Raw genomic sequence first — 13,732 nt, forward strand, 5'->3', positions numbered from 1 at the left:
ACCTATTGTATTCAAACACTATTAAAAGGCATTCATTTAGGTTTTTGACGGTTTAATCCAGTTTTTGACACTTGTCATGTCAAAAACCCAACCCTGGTTTCTAGGTTTTATAACAGCTGCTGCTTGACATCACATAAATTTGCACGTTTACTACAGGTATTCAAAGTGAAATGCCCTCTGGTGGCAACACGCACAACTAATTTTTTCCCCTGAAATAAATTTCCATCACTTCATGTTCTCCACAAAATTTCACACTTTTCTGATGACTGGTTTTGCCTGTAGACTACTTTAAAATAGTCTTTCAATTATGGACGTCCTGTACGTATATTGATATAAACCATCTTTTTATAACAGATAGGTGTTTAAAAATTTCTTTTGTTGCACACTGACAAGAATAACATCACAACTCAAAATTCAAGAATTTAGGTTCACGCCATATTCAAAACAATTTTTTTCTTTACAAGTCAGTAATATTGACATTCCTGTAACTACAAAACTGGCCGCTAAGCAGCGAAAGTTTTGTTCTAGTGAACAGCCTTTTGTAGTGAAAATGTGAAGTTTATTTTCGTTATTCTGTAATTTCAGGTTTTTGAGTTTTGCCGTTATTCTTGCCCATGTGCATTATGTCAAAAATGTAACACTGATTTCTGTTATTAAATTATCTGAATAATCACTGACACTTAACACGATACCTTATTATGCATAACATTAAAATACAGCTAGCAATCAAAATACTAAATTTTAAGACCTTTAATTTACCAGTGCTGATTGTAAAAAGTGAATTTCTAAGTGAAAAAATAAGAATGACAACACTGGCAATAAGTTTTTGACTGTTTTAAGACTGATCAAGTTTCTGAGGTCAAAAACCTAACCATGTGATCTATCACACATATTTTGAATAAACAGCACTATTTGGCTTAGTAAATTTAACACAGGTAATCAGTAGTTTAGATAAAATGGTCCATAAAATTATATCTGACTCTTTGCATGTCAAAATATTTGAAATTTCAAATTATAATTGATGTTTTGTTTTATTCATTAAAATAAATTAGTGTTTAAAAATAAAATGTAACACAAAAAATAAGTTATCAAACTTATCGTGTTCAAAATATTATCCAAAAGCATCTGTTTAGGTTTTTGACGGTTTACAATAGTTTTTGATGGTTTAAAGTTTTTGACAGTTTAAATGCATTTTTTATGCAATCTGGAATGCACACAACAACTGCACAGAGAGCTCCCGCTCTTACCGCAGCTGCAGTAACCTATGGCAATTGCAGTCACCAATGTAAAGAAGAATCCAAACCGGTCGTACAGTGGCATACCAAACCAAACAAAAATCAATTTCGAAGTGTGGCTAAGGACAACGCAGGTGATTTTGACAGCTTGACAGACATATGAAATGGGGTGGAAAGAAAACTACCTTATATGCTGAATCTAAATTTCTCATGAGCTGACTAACTGGTTTTTCAAAACATCATGTATAAAAAAGGGGGGGAAACAAGGCTGATGCACACCGGTTACACGTTATGCTAACTTTTGAATGAATTACTTACCCACAAGCATTCGAGGCACTTGAACAGATTCTTCAGCATACTCCAACATGTTCCTTGCTTTCCTGACAGCTTCTTGCGACTAAAAAAAAAGGGGAGGGGAGACAATCAATATGGGCTCACAAATAATTCAGAACAGTAAAATAACTGAATGATTCAAGTATGAGTGTATACTATATATTTCAATTTATAGGATTCCCGTTTTTTTCCAAAAATAAATATCTATTTAGATTGCATAAAGTGAAGGCACAATCAGAATCTTTTTTTTAATAATTGAAGTGGCTGGGTGGGCTTTTCTTTTTTAAGAATGAAGCTGAATCATTGAAATCATATTTTATACTTTCAACGTAATGGAATTCGAAAAAGATTATATAATTTAATGATTTCATAGAGAAGATATAATTTTTTCAAAATCAATTAAAATTTATATATTAACATACGAGTCATTTCACAAAATTGGCCTACATTGTGTCCCCAGTAGTTTAAATTCAATGTATTTGATACACTTTTTTTTTTAGTCCTTCCCTAAGTTCCAGTTTTGGAAAAGTTGCCACTTCATGGTTTTTTTTTAATCAATAGATTTCATCCACAATGTTTCATTTGTTAAGGCAATGTCCTTGCCTTGGCTATCTTCAGTCTATTTTTCAAATTTTAAGATCATAACTTTCTATCCTAAAACAAAAAAAAAAATTCCCCAATATATATTTTTAGAACCACTATACTTTCATATTTAATCTTTTTCATAATTTCAACTATTTTTTATCAACAGCTTATAGCAAAATAAAAATTTTCCCAGCTTTTTTTCCCCCACTCGTGTCACTTAGAAAAAAATTGGTTCAAAGCCCACAACACCAGTTGCCTTCTATCATCTTTCCAGCGTGGCTCAACCCTTCAGGGTAAATGGCTCATATCCCCCTAAGAGACAGAGCCTGGGCCATGACTGGTCTTAAAGTAGCCCCCATCAAATTTTGTGTTGAGGTTAAGAGCAATGTAACTGTCCAATTGAACATACATGCTTATTTTTTTAACAGTGTCACAAAACATGTAAAATGTCCTCCTCCTGGCATTAGGTAACCCAGGGTTCATACTCATTTTCGTAAAAAAATTTCCCTGACTTTTCCAGGTTTTCCAGTCAAATTTTCAAAAAATTCCAGGTATTTTTTAAATCAAAAAATTGATATAAATTAATAAAAATTTAGAAAAAATTAATTATATTATAAAATTATTTATATTATAAAATTAATAATTTTAATTACAATATCATAATGACATCATAATCATAGATTTTTTTACACACATTTATGCTTTTCAAATACACCTGATGGAGAAGAAAAATGGAACACAATTAAGGAATGAAAGATTTCCCTTTTCGGCAATTTCAATGCCCACAAAAGATTTAAGCACAAGATTTAAGCCTTTACAGTTGTTTCCTTTGTGACATAATTAGTCAAAGATGTAGTTGGTTTCACTGCATCAAAATTCTTTACAGTTGGCTTGCACTCGCGTAAGCGCTAGAACCGAGAAGCTACGCAATCGGGGGTTGTTCATCAACTCTGATTTCAGGTGCTCGGCATAGTTCTGGATAACTTATCTGCCCATGTTGCGAGTTTTACCGCAAAGCTGCCACCATGCTTTAAACGGGTCATTTTTGACTGCTTCGATCCAATCAGCCTACTGACGATCCGCTCAGACAAGTTTTCTTACAACGTATTGTTTTCAAATAAAAATACCCACGTGGAAAATCAAAACATACCCGTGCGTCATCTGTCGTTTCTAACTGAAGTCAACTTACGAAATTATCGCAACTGCGCTTTGTACCCATGGCTTTATACGATGCGTAGTTATGTTTCTGGAAGCACTAGAAAAAGTTACGATAAAGTCGTAGCAATACGCTTTTCCAAGCGGACTAACGAAATCCTCGTTCCTCCTTGGCAGTATCTAACGTTTTTGCGATATATTACAATATTTTACGGATTATCAATATTTACGATGCTATCGGAATTCTCTTTTTCATCCCGACAGACTTTTTTTTCCCTCATTATTATTTTTGATCAATCTTTTTACCCGATCAGACGACAATCGTGAAGATTTTCCAGGTCATTGTAAGAAATTTCCAAGTTTTAAAGCAAAAATGGGCCATTTTCCCTGATTTCCCTGACTTTTTTTAGTAAAAATTTGTTTTTCCCCGACTTTTCCAGGTTTTCCCTGACCCGTACGAACCCTGTAACCAGAAGGAAGGTTTGATCAAAAGTTAAGGGGGAAAAAATTTTAAAAAATCCAAATTTCTTGGTTGCAATATTCAAGTTGCAAATAATGTTTCATCTAGATACTTTGCTTTGAGAATTCAACTCACGCTCTAACAAAACAGAGACAAATTAGAAATCTGTTGTCCCCATGAAACTGACAAAAAATGAGCCAGAAACACACACAAAAATAAATAAAAATGCAATCGATAAAAATATTGTTCAGAGTAACAGTTATCAGTGCTTGTCCAAGTTGAAAATGATGATCTATTAAAACAGATGAAACATGTTGCAATTATCAAGCATTAATACAAAATTAAGTGCTGAAACAGGCAAAATGCCTATCTCTCAACATGGTTAAATTTAAATTAACATGCATTTAACATTACAATTTGCAATTAACATTAAATTAGTGCATGCAGCCATCTATCTCTCAAATTAGAAATTATGAATTGGTTATTTATGCAAATGATAAATGAATAACAGCAAGACTTAACATGATATACATACATCTCCAAAAATTTTGAAGGTACAACTGCGTTCTTCCAGATCAATTCCAGTAATACCGTCAAGCTTCCTTGCATTCTGGATATTGACACCATGAGCACCGATAGCTAACCCCATCAGATCTTCCCGAACCGTGAACTCTTCACCATAACCTGAATTTGAATGCAACCTTGTACTCTGCAGAAGGAATAAAAATGAAGAAAAATTCATAAAGTAATTCACTGACAAACACAGAAGTTATGCAATTTTAAACAAGCAAAATATTATGCAACAGGCCTTTGAAAGTTTTAGAGAAAAAATGTAAAGTTCAATGGGACCAGCATCTAGCAAGGACGTAGTTTCAATGCTTGTTGAATCCAGTCAGTCGCTAAATCTGTTTTCAAATGAAATTTAAGAAAATATAAATGCTTACAGCAAGTAAAGTAGAGCCTTCATTATAACAGACCCAATAAAAACAGTCATTGCTTAGAGCCCACAGTTAAAAAAATTGTAATAATAAAGGGTACTGAATAGAAATGTACATTTTCAAGTGAATATATCATTGTGTTGTTTTGTGTAAAGTGGATATGCTACATGACTTGTACTGCTTGCAAGCAGCTAGAAAAATTACTATTAATGCAGGGTGTACTTACACATCTTTTTCAATTGAACCTGTGTTGGAAGCTGTTTTTCATCTGGTATTTAAAAAACACTTTTCATAGTTAACTACTCTACTTTCATTGATTACATTTCGCAACGATATGGAGTTTCTTCTTCAGAAACATAGAAAGCATAAAAAAGGCCAAAAAAAGACAAAGTTAACCTCTTGTAGCAGAGATTTCTCTGAAGTTTCTTGAAATGATTGACTATCTGAGAAGGAAAAAAGACCACCACAAAAAATAGAATATGGTGATATAAAAAAAATTATCATTGAGAGGTAGATGACAGTATGGAAACCTGTAGATGCCTTCAAAAGATTTTTGAACTGCCTTTTACAAAAAAACTGGTAGTTATATACCTGGTAATATATTTTGAGTACATTTTCAAGATTTTAAAAAATTGGCACAATATGTAAAAAAATTCAATGATTTCAGACCTGATATTTTTGTTTATTGAAACAACTTTTGAAAATGTGTAGGCCTACAGTGAAACCTTGGAATACGAGTTATAAAATTACTTTTCAATAATTTGAAATTACGTTTTTTCAATAACTCTGAAATTACCGTACTTCTTTCATTAAGTGGTTTTTCAGAATTTCTGTAAATCCTGTAATTATATATGCCTCTTGTATGCCAAAAATCATGTCTTTGAAAATGTTTGAAAATCAACTCAAAAATAATTGCATCCACCAGTATGGATGGACAACGAACCCATGGATGGATTTTGTTTTGTAATGTGCATTTTGTTAATGTAATAAAATTGAAAAAGTGTTTAGATCCCAGCTCCCCCCCCCTCCCCCAGAATTTGTTACGACAGCCCTTTTAAAGTATCAAATGCACGCCATTACAATTGAATTTAGAAAATACCTCGCAGCTCTAAATACAGCAGTACAGATTTTAAAGGCCACAGCTTTTCAACAATTTTTTTTTCCATTCTTTATGTGAAGCAGCTATTTTCTTAAAGTGGTTGGCAGATTATGTCAAATAGCTCAGAGGGCCATGGGTTGAAGATCCTGGACTTAAATATACAAGTGCTTTAGAATATAAGCACATTTACCGAATAAATTGTAGTAGCAAGACAATGTATACCACTGTACTCTTTGTGCTGTGAAAATTCTTATTGTAAACTACAAAACATATACTGCTCCAAAAGATTTAAATTTAAGGAATGGGGTAATAATTAATTACTAAAATGCATAACATCCAGGCTTACTTCTAGCTGCCGAGCAGCTTCTTCTGTTCTGTTCATCAGCAACACCTTCTGCCGAAGATTTCTGAAGTGCATATCACTGAGCATGACAGCCCGTTTCTTCGAAGAGTCAGACCGTGCCTGCGAAGGGGGCAACTGACAAGAGCTTAGCAAATATAATTCACCAAAACATTACATACATAGACTTGCACTAATTAGTAATTCCCCTTGATATTAAGTTGAAACATCTAAACATTTCCTTCATCTTTTAACGGACAATGATCCCAATTGGGGGAACATCAGTTTCATTAATTGCAAAAGAATATTTTTTTTTACATGAAAGCACTTCATTTTTTTCCCCAATACATGAGATTCAAAACTTAATTTACAAAAAAAATTCATTTCAGCACTTTTTTTTATGCCATAAATTTAATTTTGTTAAATTGCCAATTTTTACAATTTAAAGGAAGAATAAAATTAATTTTTTTTGTTTTCATTTCAATGTTGTTTCTATGGACATGAGCAAGTGTAGACTCAAAAAATGTGATATGATGATACGACACTCGAGAAAACATACAAAAAAAATTTTTCTCATGAATTTTATGATTCATATCTCTAAAGGATTAGGACAGGAAATAACAGGGAAAAAAAATTAGAAAATCAATTCAAATCTTAATTCAGCCAGTAAAAGATTAAAATAATATGCTAGCTAAAATCAAACTTGCCAAATCAATTTTACGGAACTAATTTAATTATTCTAGTCAGTGCAGGCTAGTCCAGACCTGCCAACTCTCCAGATTTTTTGCCCTTCCTCCGGCTCTCCGGATTTGTTAAAAATTTCTTTGTTAGCAGATAATTAGATTTGGAAAGATTTTTTATTTTAGATGCAAATTTAGATTTCCCAAGAGCTTTCATGATGTCGTGACATCAATGACTACTACTGAACCATACATGCACTTCATCCATATTCCTCTGCGGAATTTCTAACGAATTGGTACATGTTGGAATATGTAGTGAACCTGAAATGAAGGTTGTTTCAGTGGAATGCTTGTGTGTAGTGTTTTCCATCTGACATCAATGTTTCTAACTAGAAGTGAAGCGTATGCTCTCTCCTAGCCTGTTGCTCTCTCACCACAGAGAGCAACAGGCCTAAAACAATACAATCATTACATCGATTTAACATCAACTTTCTCTCAACATCAATGATCAATGACTACAGTTTCTGTTGAGGAAAATACCTATATAGGGCAGCTGTAGTTCACGGAACCTACCAACTCAGTTGAAGTTACTTGCATCAAATAGCCATCAAAAAAATGTCTTGATGGGCGCATTTAAGCAAGCTGGCAACAAAGTGACTTTGTTTACTAGCACTTATGGGCAACCATTTATCAGAGGATGGTCTTGGTTGCAGACATCCCTGTATAATTGTTGTATTCTATCAACAGCCATACAGCAAACAATAACAGATTGATTGTACACCATGTGATATCACAGGAGCTTTTTTCATCAGAAGCCTTATACTTGGAAGTTTTTTTTTTCTTTTCTTTGATCAAATGTCTTCAAAAAGAAAATATACAACTGCATTTGAGAGTTTGTATACCCAAGAATATTCATCACTGATACCATCCCCGATTATATTCTGCTCAGGGGCTATCCAAGACCAGTCTAAGGAAGGGGGGGGGCCACTTTTTCAATTCATTAAAAAATGTCAAAAAAATTATAATTTTTTTATCAGTTCCATCCACCCCCACCCCCTCAGAAGAATCTGTGAATTTCTGAATTCCAAAAGTTGAAAGCATATTTTCCCAAACTTTTCGTTCCATTCCCCCCCCCCTTCTTCAAAATTTTTTAGTCTCATTGCCCCCAGCTCAAGTCATAAAATCTTACACTAAACCACAAGCTTCTATCGCCCCCTTGGACTTCTCCCCATTGCCCACTTTGGGAAACACTGGTTTAAAGCACACATGCTCAGTCTTTCTCAGAAAATCTTTTCTGGCACATACGCACTACTCCCATGAAAGAAAGATGGTGCCAAGACAAATGCACAAAAGCATGGTTACGCCAAGAAGCTTCTACGAGGAACCTATGAACACATCAACCTTTTAGTGAAAGACGCAGAAGAAATAACAATGCAGAAATCAGAATCCATTCAGAATCAGCTATAAAGTGCCAATCTGGGTTCAATTAACCAGTATATATCAAATGAACCTGGTATGACAAAAATTATCAAATAAAATGATCAATTTGAAAATTTTCACAAACTAGTGTATCACTAATTTCATACCTAATTAATGCATGTCAGAATTATTCCTGACACGGTAGTAAAACTGGACTTTTTCATCCGAGCAAAACTCAGGTCTATCACCATGGGTAATTTACTACCTAGTGGGTTGTGCTGGAAGTGTAAGTATGTTTACCTAACAGTGTGCGTGTGTAGCTAGTGTTGTATCTGATTTTTCAATGCTGTCATCAATATTTCAGAAGTGAAGTGAGCAAAGTCTAATGATTGAATATCTATACCGTTTGTAGACCTGTTGCTCTCTGTGGCAAGATTTTTTTTAACGAGGAGATCTCATATTTTTGCCTCGAAACCAGAAAAACTTCAGGAGGAACTTCTCACCCTCCTGTAAGGGGTCGGCTCACTCAGGGGATGGGGGTATGCAGGATTGAACTGTGGACAGAGTTTGGGAGAGGGGGACATAACTCAAAGTTCTCAGGGGATGAAATTTTATCTTTCAAAAAGCATTTTAATTAAGTACGGGGTGTATTAAATTAAAATGGTTTCATTTAACTTTAATGGTTTTTTCATTTAATAGCTTTTCCTGCTCTTGTACCCTGTGACAATAAAATAAAGGCTATGATTCTCTCACAAAATATTCAGTATATAACAATGGCTGCTGTGTGGACGTAGTGATAGGCTTGTATCTCAAACACCTGTGTTCGAACTCCATTCTCATAGTGGTGGTCGGTTAATGTTTGTTTTCTATGGTTCCTAACTTTGACATGTGAAAGCAAGCTGATCTCCATCCCAAAGTCTCGTCATCACGGTTACACCTATTCGATCATTACACCTCACTATTGGTTTGAATAATAGCTGTAAAAGTTGCTAATAATAGCTATACAGCACTAAAAAATAGGACAGGGGACACTAGATACCCATTCAGACTTAGGTACATACGCACACTTTCGGCACAACTCATTTTGTAAAACTCATTTGTTTCAAAGAAAGGATATAGTAATATTAAAAAATATGAGGCAATTGTTTTTTTCATCCCAAACTCACAAACCCCCTGAAATCTTTCTAAGGACCCTCACGTGGCCCGTGGGCCCCTGGTTAAGAACCAATGGAGCAAATTTATCAGGATAGCATTTAAAGGTACTTTTTTTAAAATAAACAATATTAATTGTTTTATAAAAATATAGTTTTTAATGAACTTTGGGGGAGACAAGTACCACCTATGACCTCTGTCTGCATATGCCTTTTAGTTCACCAAACTTTAAACACACATGAAAGAAAAAAAATTATAGAATATTGCCATTTTGACATGCACATACCATAGTTGAATGGAACGAGCTCCCCTCCACTATTGTTAACTCCCCATGATCCAATTTCTTGTCAAATATTACAAAACATCTATATGCAAATCAATCACATCCTCTTGTATAGGCCTTTGAAAAGGCCAATAATATTGCATAAATAAATAATAAATTTGCTATCCATCAACTACTACTACTAAACCAGACATGCACCTCATTCACATTCCTCTGCGGAACTTCTAATGAATTGGTACGTTGGAATGTATGTGTACGCATAGTGAACCTCCTGTGAAGTTTGTTTCTGTGTAATGCTTATGTGTAGTGCTGCCATCAGCAATCAGTTTTTTAAACTGAGTTTTTTCTCAACTCATAGTGAGTGAAGTTTAATAAATGAATAATCGTAACTGAAGGTCCCAATCTAATTTGCCTTCACGTGCAGAAAATGGCCATGCTGAACCATAAAGTTTTTTTTTTAATTAAATATTGAGAGTATTATACATTATTATACTACATACATGTAGTATACATTAAATTCAAATATCAGAAGATGCTTAACCACATTGACTAATTTGAAAAATTAGCACCAAAGGGAGTAGAGCAATAGATGTTATAGGTCATCATAGTGGAAAATAGTAGGTGGTTCAACAGCATTAGAATTAAAAAAATTAAAGTCACTGTTAACACGGACCAGTGAACATGAGAATGAACTGGTCTGCAGCTGGTCTAATAAACTAAATACATTCTGAATAATGAAAATTTATTTTCCTAAATAAAGTCCATCCAGCTTGCAACATTCCTGCTTATAACATTCTTACTTATAACGTTTTCCAGCTTAGTACGACTTATTGTCGTGGTCTAAACTCTAACAAATTCTCGTTAAGATTTCCCGATGACTGTTTTTAAAAAACGTTATAAACGGGACTGACTGTATATTAGCATTCAAAAGAATGATATACCACTAAGGGGTGTGTGATTGCTTAAACCAAAACAACTGATTTTGTGGCTTTATCGAAAAACAAAAATGAGCAGATTTAAAGACATTGTTTTTGAAAACGTAATTCAAAAAAGATTCTGCGAAAGATATTTTCATCTACTAAGATATATACTCAATGGTTTGCTAAGATTAAAATGACAACTTTAATTAATAAATAATTAAAACAAAATATCTTCATGTGAATGCACATTTTAATTTTTTTAATCGTATTCAGCAAAAAATAAGATGTTCAGGTGTCAGAGCGGCAAAGACAGGCAAAAAAAGAACTCTGGAATATGCTATCTATGCACCCTCAGGAATAAGGGTTGAAAGGAACCAACCACATGTTTTTCAGCCAGAAAAGATAGAAAATCAAATTGGATGGGTCCTAAAGCTAAAGGATTGAGAATGAGCTAATCTCAAATCAGCAGCTCCCAATGATATTCTAGTATAATGCTATTTTTTTTAGACAAAAATTCAATAAAATTTCAATTTAGTTTGAGAGCATATGGCATTATGATAGCATGCAAATGCCGAAAAAAAATTGATTCATCAAATGGATGCAAAAGGATTGAGGCACCAAATGGTATGTATACATGCAGGATATCAGTCAATTTCGCTCACAAATTTTCAAATTGCAGCAGAAGTGGATTTCAAAACATTTTTTACAGCAAATAAATGATTAACATTTGACATTTAAATAGCTACTTCACCAAACACCAACTCTGGCCATATCGTTATATTGCAATTTGCTGCCATTAATAAGTTTGGTTGGAAGTGAAGGCATCATCTATAGGTGGTCTCAAGCTCGTTAAGAAAATATCTTACCTATATTCTCCCGTGGGCTTGAACCCTGAACCACGATGGACATCTTTATGGTGGTAGACAAGCATTTTAGCACCATGCCACTCGGGAGCATTTAAATAGCTGAGACAACATAAATTGACTGAGGATTGACGATTCTTCCACAGGAGATTCTTCTGCAATTAATGTATCAGGGGATTTTCAGCTACTGGTCCTATGGGTCACTACAATTTTTTTCTAGGTGATTTGATCGTTTAATGAGTGGCCTTGGACCAGCGGACAACAAATGCTTTCCAATGCTGTTCAGCGTGTATCATTTTTTGAAATACTGATATCCTTGGAATCATTATCCGCTCCAACCTTTTACAAAAATTTTGATACACTTAATTTTTTAAAGGGGAATAATTAGAACTATTGTGTAAGCTATACTTACTATTATTTGAAGGCATTTTTTGTCTGCATTATATTTACATACAGCTGCTTCTATTGCTTTCTTGAATTCTTTGTGGGCTTCTTCAACTTTGGAGCTACAAAAAAAAATTAGTTATGCATTTTTTGAACGTATATTAAATGCAGCAGAGCAGTCCAGAAGAACCAAAAGGTTGGGAACACTTTTTTTTTTTTCAATCCGAGCACAATTCAGGTCTATCGCCATGGGCAATTTACTACCTAGTGAGTGGTGCCGGAAGTGTAAGTATGTGTACCTAACAGGCTGAGTGCGTATCTAGTGTTGTGTATGATTTTTAGTGCCGCCCTCTATATCTCAGAAGTGAAGTGAGTGAAGTATAATGACTGAATATTTGTGCTGTTTGTAGGACTGTTGCTCTCTGTGGGGAGACTTTTTAACTGGGAGATCAGCTCGCATGGGAACACTTGTATTGAACATAGTTCCTAGTTCCAAGACGTTGTCTTTAAATACATTAGAACCCTGCTAATCCAAAAAACCTGCTTAATCCGAATGGCTCTTAAATAAATAAATAAATATATATATATATATATATATATATATATATATATATTTAAAAAAAAAGATTCAGTGCGCGAGAAAGAAGAATCGACAACTAAAAAAAAAAACTCAAATGCTGCAATGTAACACTTATGTTTCACATATGGGGGATCACACCTCATAATGATACAAATACAAATACAAATACAACGCCACAACAGGCAAATTGCCCAACGAGGTGGCTGACTTAAGAACATCATGGATCCCCGAGCCCCTACCTACTACTGCTACACCACACATGCGCCCCGCCCCCCGCGGAACCCCCCAACGAATCGGTACATGCGTGAATGTGCGTGTACGTGTAGTGCAACCTGACGTAAAGTTTTGTTTCTGTGTAATGTTTGTTATGTGTAGTGCTGTCATCTGCCCCCAGTTTTACTAACTATGAGTGAAGTGTTATGGTTGAATGATTTACCGTTGTAGGACTGTTGCTCTCTGTGGCGAGACTTTTTAACGGGGAGATCGGCTCGCATTTGCGCCTTGAAGTTGGGAACCACAGAAAACCAACTTCAGCCGACCACCACTGTGGGGTTCGAACCCGGATCCTCGCATCACGAGTCCGGCACTATAACCACTCGACCACCACAGCGGCCCACTCGACCACCACAGCGGCTTTTGAATGATGAATTACATTAGTTGCCTTTAAAAAAACTGTTTCCATTTAAAGAAGCAACATATACTCAGCGGAGAATGATGCTTGTAGTCAACATCTAGGAATCATGTCTGCAGGGGTTGCATTATCATGCTGCTCCACATATGGAATTGCAGTTTCAAAAGCTACCACAGCTTCTGAATGAGTCTTTGGTAGTGGAGAACCATAATCTAACCCAGTTGTTCTCGAACTTATAACATCCGTGGTTACCTTGCTATGACAGAATTTATCCGTGATGCCCCAGAACAGGGTTCATACAAAATTTTCTAAATAAAAATTAAGGACTTTTTAAGGAGTTTCAAGCAGTTTTTAAGGAGTCATGGCAAACTTCATAACTTTTACAGCAATAAAATGGTTAATATGTTTTATTAATAAGTTTTACAGCAAAAAAAGGGCGGGGCCCATACACAAATTTATTTTTTATTTGCCAAATTTTCCCTCTTCTCAAAAATATAGACGTAGAAGTGGTTCAGAAATTACAACTTTTGATTTGTTACCCAGCATCATCAGAATTCATAAAATAATCAATCTACATACATACTTTTCTCTGTTGTCACCAAAGTATTCTAAAACTTTGAAGTTTCGGTCAAAAATATAACTCATGACATCACCATATAAATTATAAAAATTCTA

At 34.6% G+C, this 13,732-nt stretch overlaps 1 protein-coding gene across 4 annotated transcripts in view; it reads right to left on the reverse strand.

Moving 5' to 3' along the window:
* Window positions 1-13,732, reverse strand: part of LOC149067463 (fragile X messenger ribonucleoprotein 1 homolog) — a 64,218-nt gene that overhangs the window by 18,491 nt on the left and 31,995 nt on the right. For 2 of the 4 annotated variants that reach the window (XM_089252750.1, XM_089252748.1), the window contains 4 exons: window positions 11,875-11,968; window positions 6,152-6,283; window positions 4,304-4,477; window positions 1,554-1,632 (listed from right to left, as the gene is read on the reverse strand). In XM_089252750.1, coding sequence (XP_089108876.1) covers window positions 1,554-1,632; window positions 4,304-4,477; window positions 6,152-6,283; window positions 11,875-11,968 — 479 coding nt within the window. The remainder of the gene's footprint in view (window positions 1-1,553; window positions 1,633-4,303; window positions 4,478-6,151; window positions 6,284-11,874; window positions 11,969-13,732) is intronic. The other 2 variants (XM_089252749.1, XM_089252751.1) reach the window with 1 other exon arrangement.

Source organism: Pholcus phalangioides, unplaced genomic scaffold (genome assembly GCF_987345545.1).
Source record: "Pholcus phalangioides strain wild (caught in Gottingen) unplaced genomic scaffold, Ppha-v1.0 ptg000030l_1, whole genome shotgun sequence".
In the NCBI taxonomy this organism is placed as follows: Eukaryota; Metazoa; Arthropoda; class Arachnida; order Araneae; family Pholcidae; genus Pholcus; species Pholcus phalangioides.